The sequence below is a fragment of the Ursus maritimus genome, unplaced genomic scaffold, assembly GCF_017311325.1.
Source record: "Ursus maritimus isolate PB19 unplaced genomic scaffold, ASM1731132v1 scaffold_34, whole genome shotgun sequence".
Taxonomy (NCBI): domain Eukaryota; kingdom Metazoa; phylum Chordata; class Mammalia; order Carnivora; family Ursidae; genus Ursus; species Ursus maritimus.
Window position 1 is genome coordinate 5,796,688 of NW_024426008.1, and position 24,946 is coordinate 5,821,633.

A 24,946-nucleotide genomic window follows, 5' to 3' on the forward strand; every position below is an offset into this window, starting at 1 on the left:
TCGCGAGTTTTCCCCCCCCCTCCCTCTCCTCTGCCGCTAGTGAGTGCGCGAACGAGAAAGGAGGAGGGCGCTCCAGGCGAAAGCGCTGCAGACGCCATTACCCTCTGTTTCTCTGCTGCTGCAACCTCGACGTCTTGCCTACGTCCCGCTTTCTTGCGGCCTATAGGTAATTGGGGTTTTCGGCGCTAGGGTATTATAGATTCAGGCATGGGTTTGGCCTCCCTAAAGGCTGCGTTGACTTCTTTCAAGCCTGGCTTTTCTCGGGCCCTTAGCGGCCTCACAATCTGAAGGGAGGCGCCGGCGCGAGGCGTGGCGTCGCCTCCTTCGGCGCTTTGATTGACGCGGCCTTGGGCCAATCGCTTTGCCCTCGCGCCACCGCTAAACCCCGGGCAACCAATTGGGCTCGGCGGCGGGGTAGGAGAGCGCGGGGAGGCGGGGGCCGGCGGCGGGGGCCTGCGCTCGTTCTCTGTCTAGCTGTGACCGGCTGAGGCGGCGCGGCGGCACAGAGACGGCGGCCTCGCGCGGTGAGGAGCGGGGCTGGACGAACGGCGCGTGGGGGCGAGGGTCAGAGACCAAGATTGCCGCTTGAGGGAGGTGTTTGGGGGCTGCTTGGTGGTTGGCCGATTCTCAGAGAGGGAACGTTGCCCGGTTTCCCCTCCCCCCACCTCCGCCATTTCCCTGAGCGTATATCCGCAGTCCGCGTTGTGGTGCTACGGGCTTCGGGTAATTGCGAGGCATGTGCCTGTAGGATGGTCTGTAGTTTCGTAGTTTTCAGAACTAGACACTTTGTGTAGGAAGGAGAAGCGGCCGGCGGGCGGGACCCGAGGGCAGTGAAGAACGGCGCTGCGCTCTTTGTGTGGGTTCCGCCGCACTTGGGCCCTCTCGGCCCAGGCTTGGAGCTGGAGCGGGGGAGGTGGAATGGTCGAGGCTGCCTCCGTTGCTTTGTCTCTCCCGCGGTGGGGGGAGGGTGCGGGGGATGAGATCTCGGGACCGCGTGGTGGGTGGGGGAGGGGGGTCCGCGCTCGGCTCCGCCTAGTAGCACGTAGTCGCCATTACGCGGGCCGCCATTTCCTGTCGGGTCCTGGTGAGGAGCGGCGCGGCGCTTCTGCTCTCTCCTTCGGCTTTTTCTACTCTTGTTACTCGGGTGTCGCTGATCCCCGGTACCGTGCGGGGCTGGGGTTGGGGGGACATGTTTGCGTTCGTCTGGTCGTTCCCATGTTAGCGATTTGAGGAGTGGTGACTAAAGGACCTGAGCGATGAACCGCGGCAACGTTTTCCGTACAAGTAGAGCCCGACGTCTTTAAGTTCCTTTATCTAAATCTGTCATACCTCAATATTTAGTTGGGTGATGGGCGGTGAGGATAGCGTTTCAGTTAAGTCGTTAAAAGAGGTTTATCGACAAACGTTACGGAAGAACGGGAGCCATAAATGTAGCTCTGGGCTGTCTACCTATCCGTCTTCTACCTACCAGGGGCCACTTGTCGCCTCTTTCTGCCAGTTCTGTGAGGGCTGGTGAAAGGCTGTTTTCAGTCCCATCACTTTGGCGTTGAAGGTATAATTATTAGGTTATAGACTTTTAACCTAACAATATTCTTGTAGTGGTAGTATTAGCGTCTTAGGGCTTCATTAGCTCTGTTAGAATAGTCGGTTATTGGCAGTTGGAGTCTGCTTCTGAACAAGGTTTTAAGATTTAATCTTCAGTACGTTGACGTGATTGTTGGATATAGCTTGAATTTGCCTTCGTATTTGCAAACTTAAGAGATTTCAGAGAATGGTATTTCAAGTCACCAATGGGAAAAACCCCCACACACAATTTTAAAATCCAGTAAACTAATTTTATACATCTATAAATGTGTACCTCTAGGGACAAAATTGAAAGCTTTTGGGCTTATGTATGTGTCTTACAGATGTTTGGTCTTCTCTGTTGTATAAAACAATGAGTTAATCCTGGTGGGACTCTGTCCAGTGGCTAAAAATTGCATGATTTCTTTTTTGCAAAAAATCAGATAGGGTCCTTTGGTTTTTGGTTTTTCTTAAGGCAGTCATTTGAGAGTGTTAGACCCAGTTTTAGAAAGAGCTGTTCAGTTTGTATTCAAATCACTGTTCATTAGTATTCAGTAATAAGCAACCAAAAAGCAAAACTGATTTATGTTGGTTTTTATAGGCTACTGCAGCACTAGGGTGTCAGTTGGTCCCGCCCAGAACACTTCAGTTCTGCTCTGCAAGGATATATAATACCTGGTACGTTCTAGAAGCAGAGTCATTTCTTTGCCTTTTTTTATTATTTAGCGAGACACAAAGCTTACTTTCCAGTAAACCAAATGTACTAGTTTCTTTATCTTTTAACAGATTGGTGCATCCATTTGATACAAGAAAATGGAAACTGAACAGCCAGAGGAAACCTTCCCCAACACCGAAACCAATGGTGAATTTGGTGAGAAGACATTTTAATTTTAACAATTTTTGGATTTTCCATTCTCTTAGTTTCATTATTTAGAACTGTTTGGTGTGACATCCCTGTTAGTTTTCTCTCCACTTTTATTTATTAACTAGATGTACTTGTCACTTAACGTTGGTGACTCTAAACTTAAGATAGAGACAATAAAAATACCTTTCTTTGCATTTTGTAACTTCAGTCCTTTGAAGTATTTTGTCATATTGTTTTGTGTTTAGAAAGTGTTATTGGAAGGGAACATGCTTTGATTGAGTTAGCAACAAATCTCCAAACAGAGTGGAGCTGCTTTCTCTGACCTGTGGGTTGAAACTAAAATGTAATTGAATTAAAGGTGCTTTTTCTTGTTGATAACTGGTGCTTTCTTTGAAATCTGAACTGTTAATTTCTAGGTAAACGTCCTGCGGAAGATATGGAAGAGGAACAAGCTTTTAAAAGATCTAGAAACACTGATGAGATGGTTGAATTACGCATTTTGCTTCAGAGCAAGGTATAAATTTATATTCTTGAAAATTTGAAAGTGGTTCTTAGCTTAAAGTAGAAATTAAAAATAAGTTCTGGTTTGGCCCTCTGGGAAGCATTCTAAGCCCTACAGATTGAAGAATATAAAAGATGTGTGTGGCTTTTTCTAAACACATTTGTAGACCACGTTATTTAGATAACAAAACAAAAGCACTTAATTTAGTGAGGCATACAGGTCAAAGTAGCAGAAAGGGTGTAGGTGATGCTTAAAGCATTGATGGGCTAAAGTTTATACCTTGATTGCATTGTGGGGAAAACATCCTAGTTGGCTGCTTAACTTGATTGATATTACTGCATGTCACAAGGTGAAGGTACCTGATACGTTTAAATTGTCTCCCAGAAGGAAACTGTAAAATTAATCAGTGCTTGACTTTCATGCTCCATGTACTTCCTGGCATGCTGAATATTCCAAAGCTGTTTGAATGTTTAGCCCCCAAAGCACAGACCACTTGTGATTGATTGTTTTTTTAACCTGATCATTTTGAGTTTGTTATCTCTGATAGATTTTCAACTCTATGACTAAAAAGAGAGGTTTCTGGTTTTGGGCGGTTTTTGCTACAGTTTAAGAGCATAGGAAGACATTGACGTAAGGAAGAAGAAAAGTAAGCTGCTTATCTTTTTATCTTTATCTCCTCCAGAATGCTGGGGCAGTGATTGGAAAAGGAGGCAAGAATATTAAGGCTCTCCGTACAGACGTAAGTATTAAAGAGTTTAAACTACTACACGAGCAGCTTCAGTTTATGTGTGTGTAGAAAGATTTTGCATCATAGAAATCATTTAATAGCCTAGATACAAGCCATTTGTAATAATTGATTACATAGATGATTTCAAGGTTTGCCATTCCTGATTTAACAAAGCCCAGATTGAGTTTGGGGAGGGGAGGGTCTGTATCAAACCTCTTCACTTTCTGATAACTTTCCACCAAATTATTCACTTCAAGATAACATTTTAATTAGAAAATAACAGTGTAAAAACCCTTAATTGCACCATTTACTGTGTGTGAATCAATTACAGTATTTCAAAACCATTGCAGGTGGCTGATTAAACTCAAATTTTTATTTCCTTTTTTAATCGTCCATCTGTTTAACAGCTTGCACATGGAGCACAGATTAATGTTGAGGTTGCATGATTTAAATACGGGTAAAAAATAGAGTAGACACTTAATAATTGGGAAACCATTTGTCAGTGCCAATGATTGTTGGAGTCTTCATATTTTATAGTGGGTTGACTCTTGTGATTAGACACATTAAATGTTGCTATCACCGAAGTGAGCATATTTCTAGGACTTGGCTACACCAAAATTCCTAAATTTTTTTCTCGTAGTGTACACACTCTTTTAATGTTTTCCTTGCTATAGTTGAGGCAAATAACTTTGTGTTGAATACTTATTTGATAGTATTTCATTTCTCTCTTGGTCGCAGATCTTTGTATGTTCCTCTTGTAAACTGAACTTGAAATTTTGTTTTAAATTTTACTTGCCTGCTAGGATCTAGGAATGCGTTTTAAACCTCCAGGAAACCAAACTGGTCTTTTAAGAGTTAGGGTTTTTGGTGGTGTGGGAATTTTTGTTTTGTCTTTTATAAACCTCTCTCCTCTTAATCCAGATGTTCTATATAATTATCTGGGTTATTTCCCCATTTCCTCAAGAATTTCAGTAAACTGAGTCATGACAGGTTTTGTGTCTACCCTCATGAGCCAGCCTGCTACTGAAACATCGTTTGTTTTTAAAAAAAAAAAAAAAATAGCTAGTACCATCATTTAAGGTCCTTAAATGTTAAGCCACAGTCAGATATAGAGAAGTCCATTATTGTGTTAGTCTTCAGAACAACTTAAGCTTGTTTCATTAATTGAGAGTATGAGTATAGTTTGTATTAAATTAAAATTTATTGCTTTTCCCCCTTTTCCCTCTCCTTGTTTTTTTGGCCATATATCTCCGTTGCCCATGTACTGGATCGACTTACCCCTGCGTTGCCCACCATGACGTTGGCCCATCCGCCCCTGAACGCCCATGTGAAAACCCTGGTTGGCTATGCCCAAAAATGTGCTCGTTGCCAAACGGGTACCATACTTGACAACTTCTGATTGAATGCCCATGCCCAATGCCAACATCCACGAACGCCAATGACCAATGCAGTACAATGCCAGTGTTTCAGTCCCAGACAGCAGTGGCCCCGAGCGGTATGTCCCAACAGTTTATGCCTCACTGCCTGATTAGAAAGAGAGAAATGTATTTTATTACCTGCCTTTTATATAATTAAATAGTATCCCCTTTAGACGGTGTATTGTTTTTCAAGTTTCTGTCTTATTTTCCCCATTAAGTCTTTTTGTCACTGAACTTTTACCGTGAGTTGCCCACCCAAACGATCCACTAATTTTATTTCGATGGAAGGAGCACAGCTTCAAGTGTTGCATATTTGCTGCATTGTAAATCAAATTGTTACCAAAATAGTCTCTCGCTCTGTCTTTGTGGCCCACCTTGCTTCCCAACATTGCCTGTTCATAATTTTTTCTGATGAAATGCTAACTCTGGTTCACTTTCCTTCACTTCTCATTTGTGTTGTCTTTGTTTTGTCTCGCATTTGTATTTGTTTTCTTGCAGAGCCCATTAGTGATCTAATTTCTAACTGGTATCCATAACCTTACTCCAAATATAATGTTCACCACTTGCATATTCCCCCACTTTTGCCTAAGAGAAGGTGTGCCAGTTTTACCAATGTAACAGCGAGGGTATCCTTAATTAACTTAGTGGTGGCGGGGAACATAAATATTCAACTCTGCTTCAGTTCTGGTCAGTTTATTGCCCACTTAATCTGAGCCCTTCCAAGAGCCCATTCTCTCTGTCTCTCTGCAAGTCTCCTAATATTGTTATCATGTCTGTATTGGGCATAAAACAAAATGCATGTGAAAAATCTATAAATAGGCTACTTTAAATGGGGAGATTAAATAATTGTTACTTCTCTGTAAAAGTTTGTATGACTACTGGTGATGAACACAAAACTCATTTTTCTTTTCCACCTTTTTTGTACTATCTGGTATTTGTGATGTTTGACAGCATATTGAGTATCAGTGCTGATATTGAAACAATTGGAGAAATTCTGAAGAAAATCATCCCTACCTTGGAAGAGGTAGGCTCTTTTTTTTGTTGTTTTTAATGTATTTGGCAATTGAGGGGGGATTGTTGAAGTGTTTTATTGGGGCTTAATGGGGGCAGTGGAGAGACAGTGGCTATAACAGTTAGTAGCAGTAACATCATATACTACATAATTGCACAGTTACTAGTCTACATTGTTTGTTTTAAAATGTAATCTGAAAAAATTTTTTTGAATGTCTGGCCACTCCAGAGTAAATATGAACTACCTGTGGTCATGCACATGGGTTTAGCATGTATTTTATGGGCTGTGGTTACAGGGGAGGTATTTTTTTAATTAGAACATTGATTGTGGGACTGTTGAAAAGAATTATGATCTAGTTCAAGGGTTTTTTTAATTCTGTGTAATCATGTATTTACTGGGTATATAGGAAGAGGTTACACTTTGATTCTTAAGAGTAGATAAGCAATTTTTCATTTAATGGTATAGATATGAAATATGTTGTAGTAGCTTTACCAATATATGCGACAATAGCCTGATCACACTAGACACTTAACCTATTACTCTTATTTTTCTACTTTCAGGGCCTGCAGTTGCCATCACCCACTGCAACCAGCCAGCTCCCGCTCGAATCTGATGCTGTGGAATGCTTAAATGTATGTCATAGTGCCATTGAACCCCACTGAAGTATGGAGCCTGGCCCATAGGATCAATTTTATTTTTAACATAGCGTACTTTTCCCGTCTCTATAGAAAAAGGCTTAAAAACATGATAAGTGAATGGTCTTACAACTCACTGTTGACCCTGCTCCATGCTGCAGTGGGAATTAACTACATTTGCAAAGTGCTTTGCAGTCATTTTTATTATGGTGTTATTTGAATGTTAATAATAATTTTGTGGTAACAGCGACATGCTAAATGGCTGCAGTGTGGGTATGGTGTTGCAGGACCTGAAAATAAAATAGTTTTTTAAGGTGGTGCAGAATGTCCTTTTTGGGCCTGGCTATTGAGGATAATAAGCACATAACTGGTAAAGTTATTGAAATATAAATTCAGGTTGCTCACTGCAACAGTATATTGTCATGCTTATAGCAGATAAGTGTGTATTATTGGGGATTCCTTGATTTGGGACTAAAATCTTCTAATTCTCCCTCTGCAGTACCAACACTATAAAGGAAGTGACTTTGACTGCGAGTTGAGACTGTTGATTCATCAGAGTCTGGCAGGAGGAATTATTGGGGTCAAAGGTGCTAAAATCAAAGAACTTCGAGAGGTAAAAGCAGTTGTTTTCTTGCCATATTACTAGGGAATAGTGTTTCATATAGGGCTGGGTCAGTGGGCTTCTCTCCTTCCCCCTTTTGAGTTCGCTCCCTAAAATTCCTTATCACTTCTGTGTTTATCTAGTTCACTTTTAAAACACAGCAGAAAGGCCTGGACATGCTAGGACAAGTTCTTCCGCCAATACCATGGCAAAGTTACTAACAGGGTTTTTATATTGGTGGGGGGTGTTCCTGAATGTGAATGTAAATTTTTCTGAACCCAGGAAACCACATTTTTTTTCTTCCTGATTTAACGCTTTCCCTTTTTTGTAAACTTACCACAGAACACACAGACAACAATCAAGCTTTTCCAGGAATGCTGTCCTCATTCCACTGACAGAGTCGTTCTTATTGGAGGAAAACCTGATAGGGTGGTAGAGTGCATCAAGATCATCCTTGATCTTATATCAGAGGTACTTTCAGAATATTTTATTTACGTTTAATTTTGTGAAACAAATGTTTTATTCTGACTTAGTTTCACAGTGTTAAGACAAATTGGTTTTGTTCTTACTATTTAGTGAATTTGTTAACTGTCACTTTAGTTGAAAAATTCTTTGGGAGAGTGGTCATTTGATCATTGACGAGGATTTTTTAATAGCCTTTGGTCCTTCAAAAATGAAGTTTCTGTAGTTTTCTATAGTACCACCATTGCACAGCTTCCCAACTGATGTGCTTCAGCGTGAGTTAACAGGCTTACCTAAGATACTGATTCCCTCAGTCCTTGAGATGGTTACTTTGTTCTTTACAGACCCCATTGTGAAATGTATGAACACGGTTTGTCGTCTCTTAAGGGAACAATAAAAGCAGGCTGTTAAAATTTTGTTTAGGACTCACCTGAAATACTGTTGTTTTTTTTTTAATTCTTTCCTTCCTACTATTAATCTTTGCCTGCATTCCTTTCCCTGTAACCAGTACCTCCCAGGAGAAATAAAAGGATTTGAAACGTTTGGCTTGTTAATATTTGGTATGAAACAAGGCTCTTTTTGTTCAGCCTGTAACGTTGCTGTATTTTTGTTTTAGTCTCCAATCAAAGGACGTGCACAGCCTTATGATCCCAATTTTTACGATGAAACCTACGATTATGGTGGTTTTACAATGATGTTTGATGACCGCCGTGGACGCCCTGTGGGATTTCCCATGCGGGGAAGAGGTGGTTTTGACAGAATGCCTCCAGGTCGGGGTGGACGTCCTATGCCTCCATCTAGAAGAGATTATGACGATATGAGCCCTCGTCGGGGACCTCCTCCACCTCCTCCCGGACGAGGTGGCCGGGGTGGTAGCAGAGCTCGGAATCTTCCTCTTCCTCCACCACCACCACCTAGAGGAGGGTAAGTTTCTTCCATTCACACATTGCTAATCTGTAGGAGGCTTCATTTTATGGGCAGATAGGGTAGATTTTTATTTGGTGTGTGTGACATGTAAGCAAACTAAGATTACAACAAGTACTATGCTTGCAGAGATCTAATGGCCTATGACAGAAGAGGAAGACCTGGAGACCGCTACGATGGCATGGTAAGAACTCTTCATTTATCAACATATATATGGGTTTCTAGGGGTCTTAAAGTCACATAGTTGACATTTTGTTGAAGATGATTAATTAGAAACCTGCTTCACAAATGGACTTCTTAGATGAGTAGTTAAATCAATTTTGGTTGTTTTCTGGAATATCAAGACTTTGTTTAGCTATTTTTGTTTCTGGAGAATATGTGCTGCCAATAATACATATTTTAGTGACACAAATTAGAAATCAGGCATATAAAAATGGTAGCTCTATGTTAATAGTTCTATGTCTGACACAGGTTGGTTTCAGCGCTGATGAAACTTGGGACTCTGCAATAGATACATGGAGCCCATCAGAGTGGCAGATGGCTTATGAACCACAGGTTGAGTATCATGGATGTTTGTATCAGTAATAATTTAAAATGTGTTTCTGTTTGCCAGTGTTTTACTTCCCCTCTTGTAATGTTTTTGCTCCTGTGCTATGTACCTGAAGGGTTTCCTTTCCCCAAGGATTGTCTTCTGAAACATACTAGGGAAAATATGGGAGGACTTTAGTTTCCTAAACTAAGGTTTTAGGAATATTAAAATACCCGAAGAATAGTTCTGAAGGCAAAGTAATTTTTTATTTTTTCTTTCCATTTTTAGGGTGGCTCCGGATATGGTAAGTTTTTTCCTTTGTGAAATCAAAACATTATTTCATGCTTTCTAAATGAACTTAATGCTCATTATTTAAATCAGATTATTCCTATGCAGGGGGTCGTGGCTCATATGGTGATCTTGGTGGACCTATTATTACTACACAAGTAACTATTCCCAAAGATGTAAGTATTCTTTAAATTTTTACGTTTTTGTAACGTAACAAGGAACATTTAATGAATCATTTTCTTTAAATTCCCTGATTTTTAATAAAAGATCATGAAGTACTGAATCTTAGGGTTAAAATTGTGTTTTACAGACTTCAGCAAGGTGTCTTTCTCTCTGGTTTGAGTCTTGTACTGTTTTTAAAAGCAGACGGTTTTGAGCCCTTGATTTGTTTATTGAAGGAAATGTTGATCTCCCGTGTAAACGCATTTTAGTTCAAACCTTGACAGGTTTAGAGGTCTTTAACTAATCCTAGAATGAACTGTGCAGTGTTAACACTCGACATTCATTGAAAATACTGGTAATATGCTTAATTAAAGTATATCATAAACACTTGTTTCTATTTTTTTTTTCAGTTGGCTGGATCTATTATTGGCAAAGGTGGTCAGCGGATTAAACAAATCCGTCATGAGTCAGGAGCTTCGATCAAAATTGATGAGCCTCTAGAAGGGTCTGAAGATCGGATCATTACCATTACAGGAACACAGGACCAGATACAGAATGCACAGTATTTGCTGCAGAACAGGTCAGTTTGAGTTTAGCTTTATGTTAGCGTACCCATACTAAAACTTTAAAAAGCTTTCCTTCTCAATTGATTTTTCTTTTAGAAGCCATGGTGTCTCAACCTTTTGGGGACCTAACTTCTAAACATCCTAATAGCTTTGCTTTAATTTTCTTCTGCTTTCTTACTAAAAACGAAGACATTCAATACTAATCTTGCTGGAAGAAGCCTTAACCAAGCAAACTTCTCATTTCTCTGGTGAAAACTGCTGCCAAAACCACTTGTTATAAATTATACAGAGCCTGTAGAAAATATAGAAGATTCAGTGGATGTTGGTCTAGTTCTGTGTGGAAGACTAGTGATTTTGTTGTTTTTAGATAACTAAATCGACAACAAATCACAGTCTGCCATATGGCACAGGCCATGCCTCTACAGGACAAATGATTGGTGCTGTAAAATGCAGCATTTCACACCTTACTGGCATTTCTTTGTCTTTTCTACCAAGTATTAACAACTTTTAATTTCATTTTCCTAATTCTGCTCTACTAATGTCTGATTTACTATTAATCATTTTTCTTGAATTTTACATTGCTCTAATTTTGTAATTGCTAATGTTTTAATTCTTCTAATTGTAATGGACAAGTTTATCATTTTAATTTAGCATTGAAATTGTCTTAATGTTGATTAAGATGTTACGAACAAAAATTCTAATTCGTACTTTTTTTTCTTTTCTTTTATAGTGTGAAGCAGTATGCAGATGTTGAAGGATTCTAATGCAAGATATTTTTTCTTTTTTATAGTGTGAAGCAGTATTCTGGAAAGTTTTTCTAAGACTAGTGAAGAACTGAAGGAGTCCTGCATCTTTTTTTTTTTATCTGCTTCTGTTTAAAAAGCCAACATTCCTCTGCTTCATAGGTGTTCTGCATTTGAGGTGTAGTGAAATCTTTGCTGTTCACCAGATGTAATGTTTTAGTTCTTACAAACAGGGTGGGGGGGGGAAGGGCGTGCAAAAACTAACATTGAAATTTTGAAACAGCAGCAGAGTGAGTGAATTTTAATTTTTGTTCATTGGTGGTTTAAAAGAAAAAAATTCCCCCCATGTAATTATTGTGAACACTTTGCTTTGTGGTCACTGTAACATTTTGGGGGGGTGGGACAGGGAGGAAAAGTAACAATAGTCCATTTGTCCCTGGCATCTATTCAGAGCAGTGTGCAGAATGTAATGCTCTTTTGTAAGAAACGTTTTATGATTTTTAAAATAAATTTAGTGAACCTATTTTTGGTGGTCATTTTTTTTTTAAGACAGTCATTTTTCAAATGGCTGGATTCCCCAACCCACCCCAAACTAAACACTAAGTTTGATTTTCAGCTCCTCTGTTGGATATAAATAAATGCATCTCTTCTTGGACATAGGCATAATATCTTGGCAAATTCTATTCTGGTGATTTCTTGATGATTTGAAAGTCCATTGCTTGGGAAGAAATTCCGTCACATACATTTATGCTTATAATAAGCTGGGGATATTTTTGTTTGCAATGCTTGCCCCTACTCTGCAACAGTTTTCTATGTTAGTAATTGTGAAGGAGAGCCAAGGTGGGGAGCAGTACTACAAATTGAGTAATGATATAAGGATATGCCAGAAGCCTAATGGCAGCAAGTTTTATTAATCAGAATAATATTTGGTTATGGAAGTGACTGATGCTAAATAAATTCTTATTATTTTTTATTAGATAATTTCTCACCTATAGACAAACTGTCGGCCTGCTAGTGTCTATTAGTTAAACTTTGTAAAATATATATATATTCTTGTTTTTCCATTGTATGCAAATTGAAGGAAAAAGATGTACCATTTCTCTGTTGTATGTTGGATTATGTAGGAAATGTTTGTGAACAATTCAAAAAAAAAAAAACGATGAAAAAAGTTCCTGTGGATGTTTTGTGTAGTATCTTGGCATTTGTATTGATAGTTAAAAGTTCACTTCCAAATAAATGAAACTCCCATAATGCTAGATTTGATGTGTGCCCAACTTGAACAAGGGTTGACTGACTACCTGTAAAATTTGTTCAAACGTTCCTCTTGTAAGGAAATACAGTAATCTTAAATTACATTTTCTTCGTGTGAAGTGTGTTTCTAGAATTTATGAATCTGGTAGGGGTGGTAAATATAAAATCCCAACCTTAAAGCTCTTCATTTGTTAAAGGGGGAGGTCTAGCATGATAAGAGCTGGAGTCATTACCCATTTCTTTAATAAGACTTATTTTCACATTACCTATGAGGAGTTTTAGGTTTCTTAGGTTATCTTTAAGATAGCTCTAGTTCAGTGTTTGAAAATCATGACTGATACATGTAACAACTGCAGAGTATGGTTCCTGGCTCGTAAGTTCCAAAAATTTCTGTTAACTTCCAGCTTGTCTAGAAAGCATGAGAACAGCTCAGTTGTATGGAAAATAGTTAATGCAATTCTGCTTTTTTTAAGTTTAGGAAAAAGACTTGCATGTAATAGAAGATGAAGTAGGTAGTTTTTCTGGAACATACATAAGTAGTACATGCATGCAAGCCTCATTAAGGCAGGATTTTGGTGAAACTCCCCTTTTAGTTTAGGGAGAGAAATTGAGTGTTCTCTTGATAAGTGAAATAAATTGTCACAAATTACTTAAAACTGTTAAGTGCTACCTGTGGTATAGTTTCCCAAAAGGAGAAATAAGTCTGCATTGCCACACGAGTGGAACTTAAGCATCCCCCATGGGTGTCTTAAGTATAGGTGAGCTGGAGCGGTTTAGGGTAGTATAGCCTATGGCTGTTGATAAGAGCCTTTCTGCTAGAGAAAAAGTAAGTGAAATGTGTTAAACTTTTGCTGGCGGATAGCATCCCTGGAGAGAACACTGGGTTTAAAGCAGTCATTGGCCATTCAAAAATAAGTGCTGTAAGTACATAGATTATTAGCTAGAAGGGTTTTCATTTTTGCCTTTTAACAAATTCAGATCTAGAATATTACTTACTAAAAATTAAATAGATGGGAGAATATCTGGCACCGAAAAGTTGTGTGTACCACTTGAGAAGGGAGAGGCCGTTTGTGTTTGCTCTATTTGTAAATGGTGTTTGAATGTGGGCTGGAAATTGAAGTTGGGAAATTCTCAGTAAAACATGCTTAAAATTGACTAAATGGAACGTTGAACCAATTTTATAAGAAGGAACTAGTACATATCCTGATCTATGGAAGCTTCAAATTTAAATGCAGTTCTTAAAATGTTTTAAGCTTAACTTTGAAAGTTATTACCAGAATGCCAACAGACATGTTAAAAACAAGGTTGCACCAGTTTTTGTAGGAATGTGGATTTTAAAACCTGTGCTATTCAAATTTTAAGTTTGCCTTTGAAATGAGATTACAGGGGCACCTGAGTGGCTCAGTTTGGTTATTATCTCGTGAGATTGAGCTCCCTGTCAGGCTCCATGCTCAGCACAGAAGCTGCTTCAGATTCTCCCTCCTCCCATTTGTGCACGCTCACTCATAAAAAATCTAAAAAATGAAACTACAAAATAATTTTATTAAATTCAGTAGTTTACTCCCAGGTCTGATCACTGATTCTACTGGAATGCCTGGAGACTGAAGAGGAAATGAACAGTAATTTTTCTCTCAAAAATCATGTTAGTGCTTTGTTTATAATGTCTTCCATTGTTAGTACTCAATGGAATTACTGTTTTACAAACATGAAAGGTGATTTGCTTAAGATTGCTGCTGGATAAAGAGACATTTACATTTTCTCTTTTGGCCAATGAAAATGTTTTAAGTGTTCAATGCCATCAGCTTTTTGGAAAGGGCTTCAATCGATGGCTAAGTAAATTAAATCAATCATAAGTATACTTTGCATCTCCCATTTATTAAGGGTTGCTCATGGCTGCCAAGTTTGAGGTGAAATGGACTGTTTGTTCATGGAACCACTGAACTTAGGGAAAGCTTATCAGTGTTTCTCAGACTCTTCCTAGGACCACCTTTAAAATCAGTGGTGCTGGTGAAACATGAAAATATCTGGACCATACCTCAGTTTGAATCACAATCTCTAGGAGGTACCAAGAATCTGCATATTTAACAAACTCGAGTTAATAGTGGTTTTTTTTTAAGAGTTTGAGAGTGCGCACGAGCTGGGAGAGGAGCCAGAGAGGGACAAGCAGGCTCTTGAGCACGGAGGCCCCATGCAGGGCTTGATGTAGTAACTCCAAGATCATGACCTGAGCCAAAATCAAGAAGTGGGTGCTCAACCACCTGAGCCACCCAGGTGCCGCAAACCCAAGTTAATAGTATAATATAATTGAGCAATATTAGTAAGAAACAAGTATGGGGGTGCCTGAGTGGCTCAGTCAGTTGAGTGACTGCCTTTGGCTCAGGTCATGATCCTGGGGTCCTGGGATTGAGCCCTGTGTCAGGCTCCCTGCTCAGCGGGAAGTCTGCTCCCTCTCCCTTCGACCCTCCCGCCCCCACCCCTGGCTCATGCTGTCTCTGAAATGAATAAATAAAAGATCTTAAGTATATTACCATAACTTTTCATTAATTCACACATACTTAGTTCCCCAGGTGTACCGGTATAGTGGTAGGCCCTAAAGATGGAGTGATTAGGAATCATTCATTTGAAGAGACAGTCCAATAATAAAAAAGAAACCAGTATTGTGAGATGTGTTAGGAAAGCGGAAACCAGTGTGCGTACATATATGTATACACATTCATAAGCATGTTTGAAACACTGTAGAGTTAAACTAGGAAAATCCCTGTGTGTTGACCCAAAATTCTGTCCCCTGCTCCTCTTAACAGATAAAAAAAAATAAAGACAGCTTGTGTACACAGGTAGCCATCATTTGCCCAAACCAGGCCTCAGCCCTTAGGGAAGAAATCTGACCTGAGGGGAAAAAGTAATACCTAGAAAATTAAGCATTTTACATTTGTCTTTATCTAAAATGAGTTAATTTGAGTCGAGGACTTTGGAAAATCTAAGATGCAAATGTTTTATAGGCTTGGGTTCCTGTTGGCCTGAGCAACAGGGCTGTGGTTAACAGATACACCAGCTATCCTGTGACTTCAAACTTCCTTAGCCTTCCTAGCCACCTCCTTTTCTGTCCCGAACCTGCCCTACCACTTGATACCTCTCCACCCATTTTCCCCTGCTCCCCCAAACTCAGACCTGTAACCCCCAGACCTGTAGTTATGAGAGGAATAAATGATAAGTCAGCAGAACTTCAAAACTTCCAGAATCCTTTCACAAGTCTTTTACCCTTTTGGTCATCCTATCCTCCCTGCCCTTTTTCCCCCTGAAGTCTTCCTGTCTTTAAGGGTAGGCTTCATGGAAGGGAAGGGCCAGTTCACCTAGAACAAAAAGTCAGGGTCTGGGGGGGAACAAATGACAGCTGCTTATCAGCAAAAGGGGGAGAAGTCATTTTGATAGTAGATTTCTCAGAGACGTCCTAGGCTTCATCCTGAGGCTGGACAAGTAGCGGATGATAAGTGAGAGCAGGAACTCCAGGTACGTTAAATAGGAAGCTAAAAGCAAAAAGGCTTGAACCTCACTTCTATTTGGAGCCCTGTAAAGTATCCCTATGACCACATGGGCTAGTAAATAGTAAAGCACAGCAGAAATTGAGGCATATCATGTTTTGGCACAGAGAGACCCTGAGATATTATGTGCACACACACACACACACACACACACACCACAGGATTTGCTTTGATTCCCATATGGCATAAGAGGGACGTATGAGAGCTAATGGGCTTGCTGTGGGGTCACTATGGTGAAGGGGAAGATTACTGCATAGCAGAGGCTGTAATGTAGATAGCCCAGCCATGCAGTAACCTCGCTGGTCTTGGAAAGGTGGAAGTGAAAGACCTTTTAGAAAACAGTGCTAATAAGGGGTCTGACCTCTAACTGAATAATTATCTCCCTTAAATTAGACCATTTAAAACTGGAAAAGACCAATTTGAATTTAACTTGGCAAGTTTATGTGTTTTTTTCTACCATCACTGGGAATGGGAACTTACAAAAAAGAGGGCATATGGGAATTTGAGAGCTCTCGAAGTCCCCATAAAAGCAAGAAAGGTGAGGCCAATACAACCAAATCATAAATTCTAGGTGGAGGTGGCCCCAGTTGGCTTGGGGTCTTCATTTGGTAGATCAGGTGTGTTTCAAATTGGTACCTATTCTGTGTACAGTTCAGACTCCAGAACTCTGTGGGGTCAGGCTGACACTAATCTCCAGCTGTGACCAAATCATGGCTTCATTCACTGCCTGCCTATCCTGCTACCTTGGCTTCCTTTTCACCTGAGAGCATTCCTCTAGTGAATCACTTGCACAAGAGTCCCTGGCTGGGGCTCTGCTTTTAGGGACATGACCTAAGACAGTTGAGCTGCAGCTAGAGCAGAGATTCACATCACCCAGACATCCTTGACTTAGATGTTGATGCAGGAAGTAATGAGACATACAGTTATTTCCTTCTGAGGAAGGGGTGAGAGTTTTTCATTTTAGGGAGAATAACTGCATTCTGTTAGGCAGTATTTTTTTTAAGTATATGTATGTGAACAAAATAGCCATGGGGTGAATTATAATGGACCTTTTGTTAAACAACACAGTTTCGCGTTGCCCTTTCTAATAGTACCCAGCTGTGCTTTTGCAGTTTTTCTCTCGCAGCTGTATGTAGACTTGACAAGATCGAAATCCTGGTCCTCAAAGAGTCCTCCTCACACCAAGAGAGTAGGCATTTTCCCCAGGCTTGCCTAACCTGGGAATTTGTCCTGGGAATTTGACTCTTGAGCAGAATGATTGCAGGCAAGTTACAATGATCATGGTAAGTTTTTTTCAGCAGCACTAGTAGAAGAAACCTTTGGGCAGTTTCCAGAACTGCCCAACCGCTGTTGAGAAGTCTTATTCCCAGCCTTTCCTCTACTCAGAGCTCTTCCATACCTTCAGAAAGTTCTTTTGGCTTACATTAATTAGCCAGTCGCTTGCTGTTGTCTGCAGCCCTGCGATCGGAGGCTTATCTGGTACAGGCAGCATCGCTGATTTCAGGGAGGATAGCAAAAGTCTGGGTGGCAGCCGCTTGCTTCCCCTCAGCTGCCATTGCTACCAACCAGTGTCACTTGGGCCTTCACCGTTATGCCATCTGGGGCATAAATCAGTCATTTTCTGGGGGACTTCCAGGCCCTATCTCAAGGCTGCCCACTGAACATCCAAGGCAACTGGCAACATGCCTCAAGTTGGGGGCTTTTGCCTCCACTTTCAGACTTGAATAAAATGCCACACCTCACAGAGAAGAGAACCGACTTCTGGAGCAGCTACCAAAAGGGCTGGACGATGCCATTTGGAAGGAAAGAGGAGCCAGTTCCAGAGGGGGAAACTCTGACCAAAGGGAAATAAAAGCAAGGAGAGAGACAGGCCACCGGGTGAGCAGTCCCCTCCCGCCGCCTAGCCCTGCCCGCCGCCAACGCCCAGGCAGGTGGTCACTTTGGCCCTGGTCGCCAACCTGTCCGAAAACGCTTGGTGTTTTTAAAGATACAGAAAGAATTATTAGACTACAATAGGAGTTGGCACTAGTGTTCTTGAAATGAGCCACAGGCCGTCAGCTTTTCCTAAGATGATTAATAACACAGAGAATCTTGGGCAGAAGTTGCCTGCTGTTCCGGACAACTACGAGGTGACCTTTGGGCACAGAGGTGTGTCAAGGCCAGTTCTCTGCTGTCCTCTTAAACCTGACTGGCCTGAAAGCAAGAAGGTGTGCTACGCGTGAGATGACAGGAGCTTAGTTAGCCAAGGCGGCAGGAGCCTAGAAGTTTGGGAACGTGAATATTGTCTACCCTAAACTTGGGAGTTATGCAAAAATTCCAGATTCAAGCCCCTGGAACCTCAGCCTGGGTGTCTCCTATGTGCATTACTGCGCCAGCGAGACCGTGCACAGAGTGGAGTTTGGCTTTATCTCTGACGTCAAGGGAGCAGTGGTGGTTTGCCCCATGTCCTCCAACTTCCTATCCAAGCCAATGGATGTTTCCTAGTTTGGTGTGATTTTAGCTGGTGCTCAAAAGAATGTTGATTCTGCGGGGATCACATTCGTGATCATTGGTGATGACCCCTGGGGTTTGCCCTCAGGGAGGACCCCTCCAACCTAAATACAAAGTACGGGCCCCAAACCACTCCTCAGACAACACACCTCTGTGTTTCAGCATCTATGACATGGGCCTGGTCCCAAAGTCGTTTGAGAACAAGGCAGTGCAGCCACTGGAGAAGCTCAGCTCCATCAAAGCACAAATGATTTATGATATTGTTGATAATCCTCAGGGATTCTAGGTATATCCAGTGGATCCCAGAATAGAAGCAAGACGAATAGCACATTCTGCAGTGGCAATGCCAAAGGAGATGATGCTTTAGGAAAAAAGATTACTTGCTAAAGCTCTTGAACTCAATATGATCTCCTTGAAAGGAAGTGGGTCTGTGGGAGTCATCTGGCCTCTCTGTATAATGCTGACAGGATAGAAGGTGTTTAGAATCTGGCAGCATCCATGAAAAATTCTTTGGAGACGCACCAGCTATGAACACATCTCGACCAATATGTATTCTGCCCCTGAACAACATACAAAATTTAGAGTAACTTGGGAATGGCTACGAAAACAACAAACATTTTTCTTCAATGAACATTTTATTATAGATTCTAATTTTTTCAAAGAACAACAGCAAAACATTCACAGCTCTGCAAAGCTGGTGGGACTTAACAGACACCTTAATTGTTTGTTTTTTAAGATTTTTAATTAATTTTTTTTAAGAGAAAAAAAGAGCTGGAAGGGGAAGGACAAAAAGGGGGGGGGGGAGAGAAAAAAATCGTAAGCAGGCTCCATGTCTAGTACAGAGCCAAGGCAGGGCTTGATCGCATGACCCTGAGATCATGACCTGAGCAGAAATCTGGAGTTGGACACTTAACCAACTGAGCCACCAAGGCGCTCCTAAGATTTTATATTTTTAATGTAATCTCTACACCAAACATGGGGCTCAAGTTCACAACCCCAAGATCAAGAGTTGTATTTTCTTCCAACTGAGCCAAACAGGTGCCTCAAAAGACACCTTAATTCTGACTTGAACTGGATTTTAAAAATCTTCCTTTTGCTTTTCTAACAAATTCTAGCTTACGTTGTCTTTACTTTTTTTTTAATGTCTTTGTTGCTATTTTTTCTAGCTAGATTTCAGTATTCAAACTTGTCTGTGAACTTAATTATGCAAATTATAGCTAATTGCTTTTGCAGATACACAAACACACAGCATGGAGGGTGAATGGGGTCCTCTGGGTGCTGAATTTTGATCCTTTCCAAAATGATAGCAGTGGGGGCTCCTGGGTTCTGCACCTGTTAATTCAGGTCCACATCCACACTGCCTGTGTGGTGTGTGTTTAGGGGTTCCAGGCTAAAGGGCAAACTGGGGAACTTTCTTTACCATGTTATTTTCATAAAGAGATAAAAGAGACATACGTGTGTTTATATAGCAAGGTCTGTTTTCGATACCAATTAGTTTACATTTTTATGCATTTATATTTCTAGTAACACAGTTCTCAGAATCCTTGACTTTGTGCATTATAACCTTACCTTAGCAACAGTTGTGGTCCCCATCCCACCCTTTCCCACCCCACCTTTTAAGCTGCTTCACAAAAAAGATAGAGTTCTCTGATTCACTTTTGCTTTCCTTCCAACTGGTAGAAGAGAGAAGGCTGTATGTTTGGGTCTTTATTTTTTAGTTAAGACGTTGAACTAAAATTCTCTGTCAAACTTCCTTATCCTTTGTTCATTTGACGGTTCTCTTTATAGTGTTTGACCAGAATGATACTATGAGTTCTGGAAGATCTTTGCTAAAGATTCTTTTCCCCTATTGTTTATCCACTGTCAGTGTTTTATGTTGAATATGTGGAGGACATTAAAATCCTAAAACATCTAAAAAGAGAGAGAGAGACAGAGACAGACAGAAAGAGAAAGGAGAATTTCCTCTCAAACTGCTCTGAGGCAGTTTCTCTGTCGAGTTTGTCCAGTGTAAAGTAACTGTGACAACACTCCTACACTCTGACTAGTTGTGTCTCCTCAAGGCCCACCATGAAGCAATGGCTTGCACAATATCACGTCCCCTTGTATTACTTTCCATCTGAACCTTCTTTTTTCCTTTCCTTCACTGATGTCTTCACACGGCACCTCATAGATAAAACATCAGCACTTAATCCCTGCCTCAGATAAAGCCCTGCCCCTTTTCAAGATAAATATCCCTTTGTATCTGTTTACTTTTTGTACTTTTTTTTTTTTTAAGATTTTATTTATTTGACAGAGAGAGAGAGCACAAGTAGGCAGAGGGAGAGGGAGAAGCAGGCTCCCTGCTGGGCAGGGAGCCCGATGAGGGACTCGATCCCAGGACCCTGGGATCATATCCTGAGTCAAAGGCAGATGCTTAACCAACTGAGCCACCCAGGCGCCCCCATACTTTTTTTTTTTAAGATTTCATTTTTAAAATAATCTCTACACTCAACGTGGGGCTTGAACTCACAGCCCTGAGATCAAGAGTCATGGGCTCTACTGACTGAGCCAGCTAGGCACCCCTGTACTTTTTTAATTTTTACTTTATTTATTTTTTAAAAAGATTTTATGTATTTATTTGACAGAGAGAGAGACCACAAGCAGGCAGAGCGGCAGGCAGGGGAGAAGCAGGCTCCCCACTGAGCAGAGAGCCCGATGCAGGGCTTGATCCCAGGACCCCAGGATCATGACCAGAGCTGAAGGCAGACACCTAACCAACTGAGCCACTTTTTTAAAAAGCAGATTTTTACATTTATTATTGTGTTCCCTTCCCTCACTTTTAGCCCTACAGTCTAGCTGAGTGATCTATTGCCAAGTGGCACCAATTCTCCAAATCAAAGTGTGCAAGGGAAATACACTTGCGTGATCCTCTTTAATAGAAGATACACCAGGCAATCTGTCTACTGTTTCCCAGAAGTAAAATAACTAGAAGGCCTGCTGCCCCTCTTCTACGTATTTGAATTTCAGTTCTGGAAATTTCTTCAGCCTGTCTATGCAACAATCTCTTGGCTCTATAATTTCCAGGATCCATTCCATTAACAGCTCAGTTTCAGCTTCTAGCAACCTTGAGCAAAAGAAGGTGATTAGCAGATCAGTAATTCTGCATTATATCCTGAAGTGGTGAGTCCAAGATTGTTCAAAGAGATCTCATTTGTAAAGCAGTGCATGCACCAAATTTGGATTGTGGTGAAGAGAGTCTGTCAGGCAGGTTTTTTATAAAAGGATATAAACTCAGGAGCAACCAGATAGAGAGATGTATTGGGCAAGTTACCTGGGAAGGGGCACAGAGCTTCCATGCTCTCTGAGCCTGTCATTCTCCCGTAATCTCTAAGTGTTTGTCAAACAGGAAGCTCTGTGCTGTTTTTTATGATGTTCTCCTAAGTAGGAAATATTAATTTCACTAGTTAAAGGCAAACTATGGTTCAAAAATTCTAATTGATTTTGAACTGTAGTAATAATGTTAATGATATATAACGGAGACAATATATTTATTCCGTTATAACTAAATATTTTTTTTTTAAAGATTTTCTTTATTTATTCGACAGAGATAGAGACAGCCAGCGAGAGAGGGAACACAAGCAGGGGCAGTGGGAGAGGAAGAAGCAGGCTCATAGCAGAGGAGCCTGATGTGGGGCTCGATCCCATAACGCCGGGATCACGCCCTGAGCCGAAGGCAGACGCCCAACCGCTGTGCCACCCAGGCGCTCCATAACTAAATATTTTAAAACAGAAATTATTTAAGAGTCACAGTTTTCACCAGAGGGAGACCATTCTTTCCCTAAGCCAAAGCTCATACATAATAAGAAGAGAGTAGGAAGAGAAAGAGCTTCCAATGGTACTAAGAAAACCAGGATAATATAATGCCCCAGAAGCCAAGAGTGAATTCCAAGGAAGTTGTCAATTTTAAATGCTATAAATAGATAAATAAAGCAGAACAGGAACAGAGGAAAATGACTACACAGTAGTGAACCGTATCTCTTTTCTGCTAAGCCGTCTTGGGGCTTTAGTCAATTGATCACTTTAGGAAAGTGGGGGCAAATGAAAATAATTGAGATGTCCTATCTTCAAAAATCCATTTTACTTCTCTGCTTTCCTCCTTCCGCATATATGAAAAACGACAGCCTCCTCTCTAGCAATGTCTGCTGTCCATGCATTGCTCTTGCCAACTCTGGCAACTTTTCCTCAAGAATACCTCTTAACCCACTCTTTCTTAAAGTTTCTGCCATAGCCTATCATGACAGAAAATAGCAGATGTAGCACTGATCGTTGCCAATGCTTGACATTTAATTTAGCTATTCAGAATGATGGCTTTCTTGATGACAGGAATAATCTAGCTTAGATACTGTGTGGGGGGGGGACGGTGATAGGGGCACAACATCATTTATCATGCCTCCTCCCTTTGTTAACCCTGAAAATACAAGTTTAGGGACCATTTAGAGGTCATCTTGGTCTTCTCTTCAAAAGCCTATGCCTGCAGAGTACAGCTTATGGCAAAGATTGTCAAAAGAAAGAAAGAAAGAAAAAAAAAACAACCTCAGCAGGCATGTTCCTTTGGCTCTTTGCCCCTTTTATTTTCATCCTTCTTTCTGCGGACACAATGCCCATAAGGGTACAGTTATCCTACAACCATAAAGACAAAAGTCATATACTAGGTATCCCTAGTGACACAGAAAGCAAGGAGCCTGGCTCCTTGCTGACATTCTCAAACAGGTACGTCACCTCTGGATTTATTATATGAGAAAAACAATCCCCTTTGTATTTAGTCACTATAATCTAGTTTTCTGTTGCTTGAAGTATAATACTCCCCATTTGACTGTCTGCCTTCCTCACTAGATCATAAGATGTCAGAGACCATGTCTGTATTTGCTACCTGTGCAAGATAGGAAGCTTTCATAGCAAGTTCCAGAAAAACCAACTCAAAATTGCTTTAAACTATAAGGAAGATCCAAAAATGGGACAGACTTAAGAGCGGACATCATCCCATTACTCCAGCTCCATTTCTCTGCTATTCTTTTGGTCTCCCCCATGGGTTGACCGCATATACAGTTTGCCATCAAAGGGATGGTAGCAATTTCACACCTCATATCCAAGCTTAATCATGTCCAGAGGGAGCGTGCATCTCTTCTGAAGTTCTCCTGGAAAAGCTTTTCTGGAAGCACCTACAAACCTATCTCTGCAATTCACTGAGGTGAACTGGGGACCATAGATGATCCTAACCCAGTCCCTTGCAGGTGGGTGATATTACCGTTAGACCAGTCCAGACCACTCCTGGAGCTCAGGACGCTGAGCTATAATAGCTGTTGGTAAGAGGGGTTCCTGAACAATCCCAGGATTCTGTTGGGAAGGAAGAAGGAGGGAAAGAATACTGAGTAGGTAAAGAACTCCCTTTTTGTATTCCTAACACATTGTACACATATTGAAAAAATAAACGAAACTACCATACAAAATTTATGCTCTATCTCAACAATAAGCTGAGAGAAGGAAGCTTATTTTCTTATTTATCCTATTCCTAGCATCTAACTCAGTATCCTGAACATAGTAGGAATGTAAGTTGTTTTTCTTTTGTCAGTAAGTCTCGGTAAGAGAAAATGGTCTAAATTATATAACCTCCTGAATTCTTTTGTAGATTGCCAGATTTTCTTGCTAATCAATTTTTAAAAAGATTTTGAGAGAAGAGAGAGAGCAAGAGAGAGCATGGGGGGGGGCACGGTGCAGAAGGGCAGAGGGAGAGGGAGAAGAGGGAGAAGCAGACTTTCCCGTGAACAGGGAGCACCATGGGGGGCTCAAAATCCCAGGACCCCGAGATCATGACCTGAGCCAAAGGCAGACGCTTAACCAACTGAGTCACCCAGGCACCCCTTTTGCTAATCAATTTGACTCCCAAGACTTAGAGCTTCTGGGGTAGACAGAAAAATCCCAAGTCAACAGATTCACACTTATTCAACAACGTATTAATGTACTAGTGACTTCTTCTGGAAAAGCAAATCATAGTGAAATCCTTAAAGTTTCTTTTTCTTACCAAAATGAGGTAAGTTGGGGGCACAGTTGTCAAACTTAAAAATTCGAAATCCTTCAAAAATTCCCTAATTCCAAGATTCTTTACTGTCAGTAACTAGAGATGACTACTGTTATTTTTAATAGTTGATTTTCAAAAAGGCATGAACATTTCATATTATCCGTGAAGATTTAAGTCTCTGAAGAAGAGCACAAATACATTGCTTCTCTACTAAAATTCCATCAATAGGCAAATTTAGATCATCACTAATTGACTTGGGTACCTCTCCTCACCCATTAAAAAGTGTGGGGCTGTACGGTGATACTTATTTTTTCTAATAATGTTTCCTCATCAGGGCCACTAGTATTGTCACCACTTGACCAGAATGGTTGGCACTGGTGAGTTTCATTCATAAAAGTACCCCAGACTTGGGGACTGATAAACAAGGGATTGAATCCCATCCCAGACTGCTGCTGTGACCAGGGGCTAACCACTGAACCACACAGCTCCTCTTGCAAAACGAGGAGTACAACCACCGCTGTTGCCACGGCCAGGACTGTATGAGATTCAGTGGGAACGCACAGTTCCAGGCACACAATGTTAATATAACAATTTCATGCATTTGTTTTCTCATC

At 40.8% G+C, this 24,946-nt stretch overlaps 1 protein-coding gene and 1 pseudogene across 7 annotated transcripts; both read left to right on the plus strand.

Annotated features, from left to right (window-relative positions):
• Nucleotides 1-27: 27 nt before the first annotated feature.
• On the plus strand, nucleotides 28-12,352 carry HNRNPK (heterogeneous nuclear ribonucleoprotein K). 7 transcript variants are annotated; one of them, XM_008695803.2, is made up of 17 exons: nucleotides 28-166; nucleotides 2,165-2,241; nucleotides 2,350-2,434; nucleotides 2,845-2,942; nucleotides 3,613-3,669; nucleotides 5,109-5,152; nucleotides 6,027-6,099; nucleotides 6,648-6,719; nucleotides 7,222-7,335; nucleotides 7,666-7,794; nucleotides 8,402-8,709; nucleotides 8,839-8,893; nucleotides 9,181-9,264; nucleotides 9,527-9,542; nucleotides 9,620-9,702; nucleotides 10,099-10,268; nucleotides 10,985-12,352. In XM_008695803.2, exons 3-17 carry the CDS (start codon nucleotides 2,377-2,379, stop codon nucleotides 11,016-11,018), a joined length of 1,395 nt encoding a protein of 464 aa, XP_008694025.1. In that variant the 5' UTR covers nucleotides 28-166; nucleotides 2,165-2,241; nucleotides 2,350-2,376; the 3' UTR covers nucleotides 11,019-12,352. The 7 variants fall into 7 exon arrangements, with proteins under 7 accessions (XP_008694025.1, XP_008694028.1, XP_008694029.1 ...); XM_008695806.2 differs by having other exon boundaries at nucleotides 11,045-12,352; XM_040620197.1 differs by lacking the exon at nucleotides 28-166 and adding an exon at nucleotides 420-524.
• Nucleotides 12,353-16,255: 3,903 nt separating this feature from the next.
• Nucleotides 16,256-18,808, plus strand: LOC103667646 (annotated as a pseudogene).
• The last annotated feature ends 6,138 nt before the right edge of the window (nucleotides 18,809-24,946 follow it).

What these genes read in the sequence shown, in the direction of transcription:
- HNRNPK (XM_008695803.2), top strand. Translation starts at nt 2,377, where the DNA reads ATGGAAACTGAACAGCCAGAGGAAACCTTCCCCAACACCGAAACCAAT. An exon ending in TTAAGGCTCTCCGTACAGAC is followed by an intron (nt 3,670 to 5,108) that starts GTAAGTATTAAA and finishes TGACCAATGCAG; the next exon opens with TACAATGCCAGTGTTTCAGT. An exon ending in CCACCACCACCTAGAGGAGG is followed by an intron (nt 8,710 to 8,838) that starts GTAAGTTTCTTC and finishes CTATGCTTGCAG; the next exon opens with AGATCTAATGGCCTATGACA.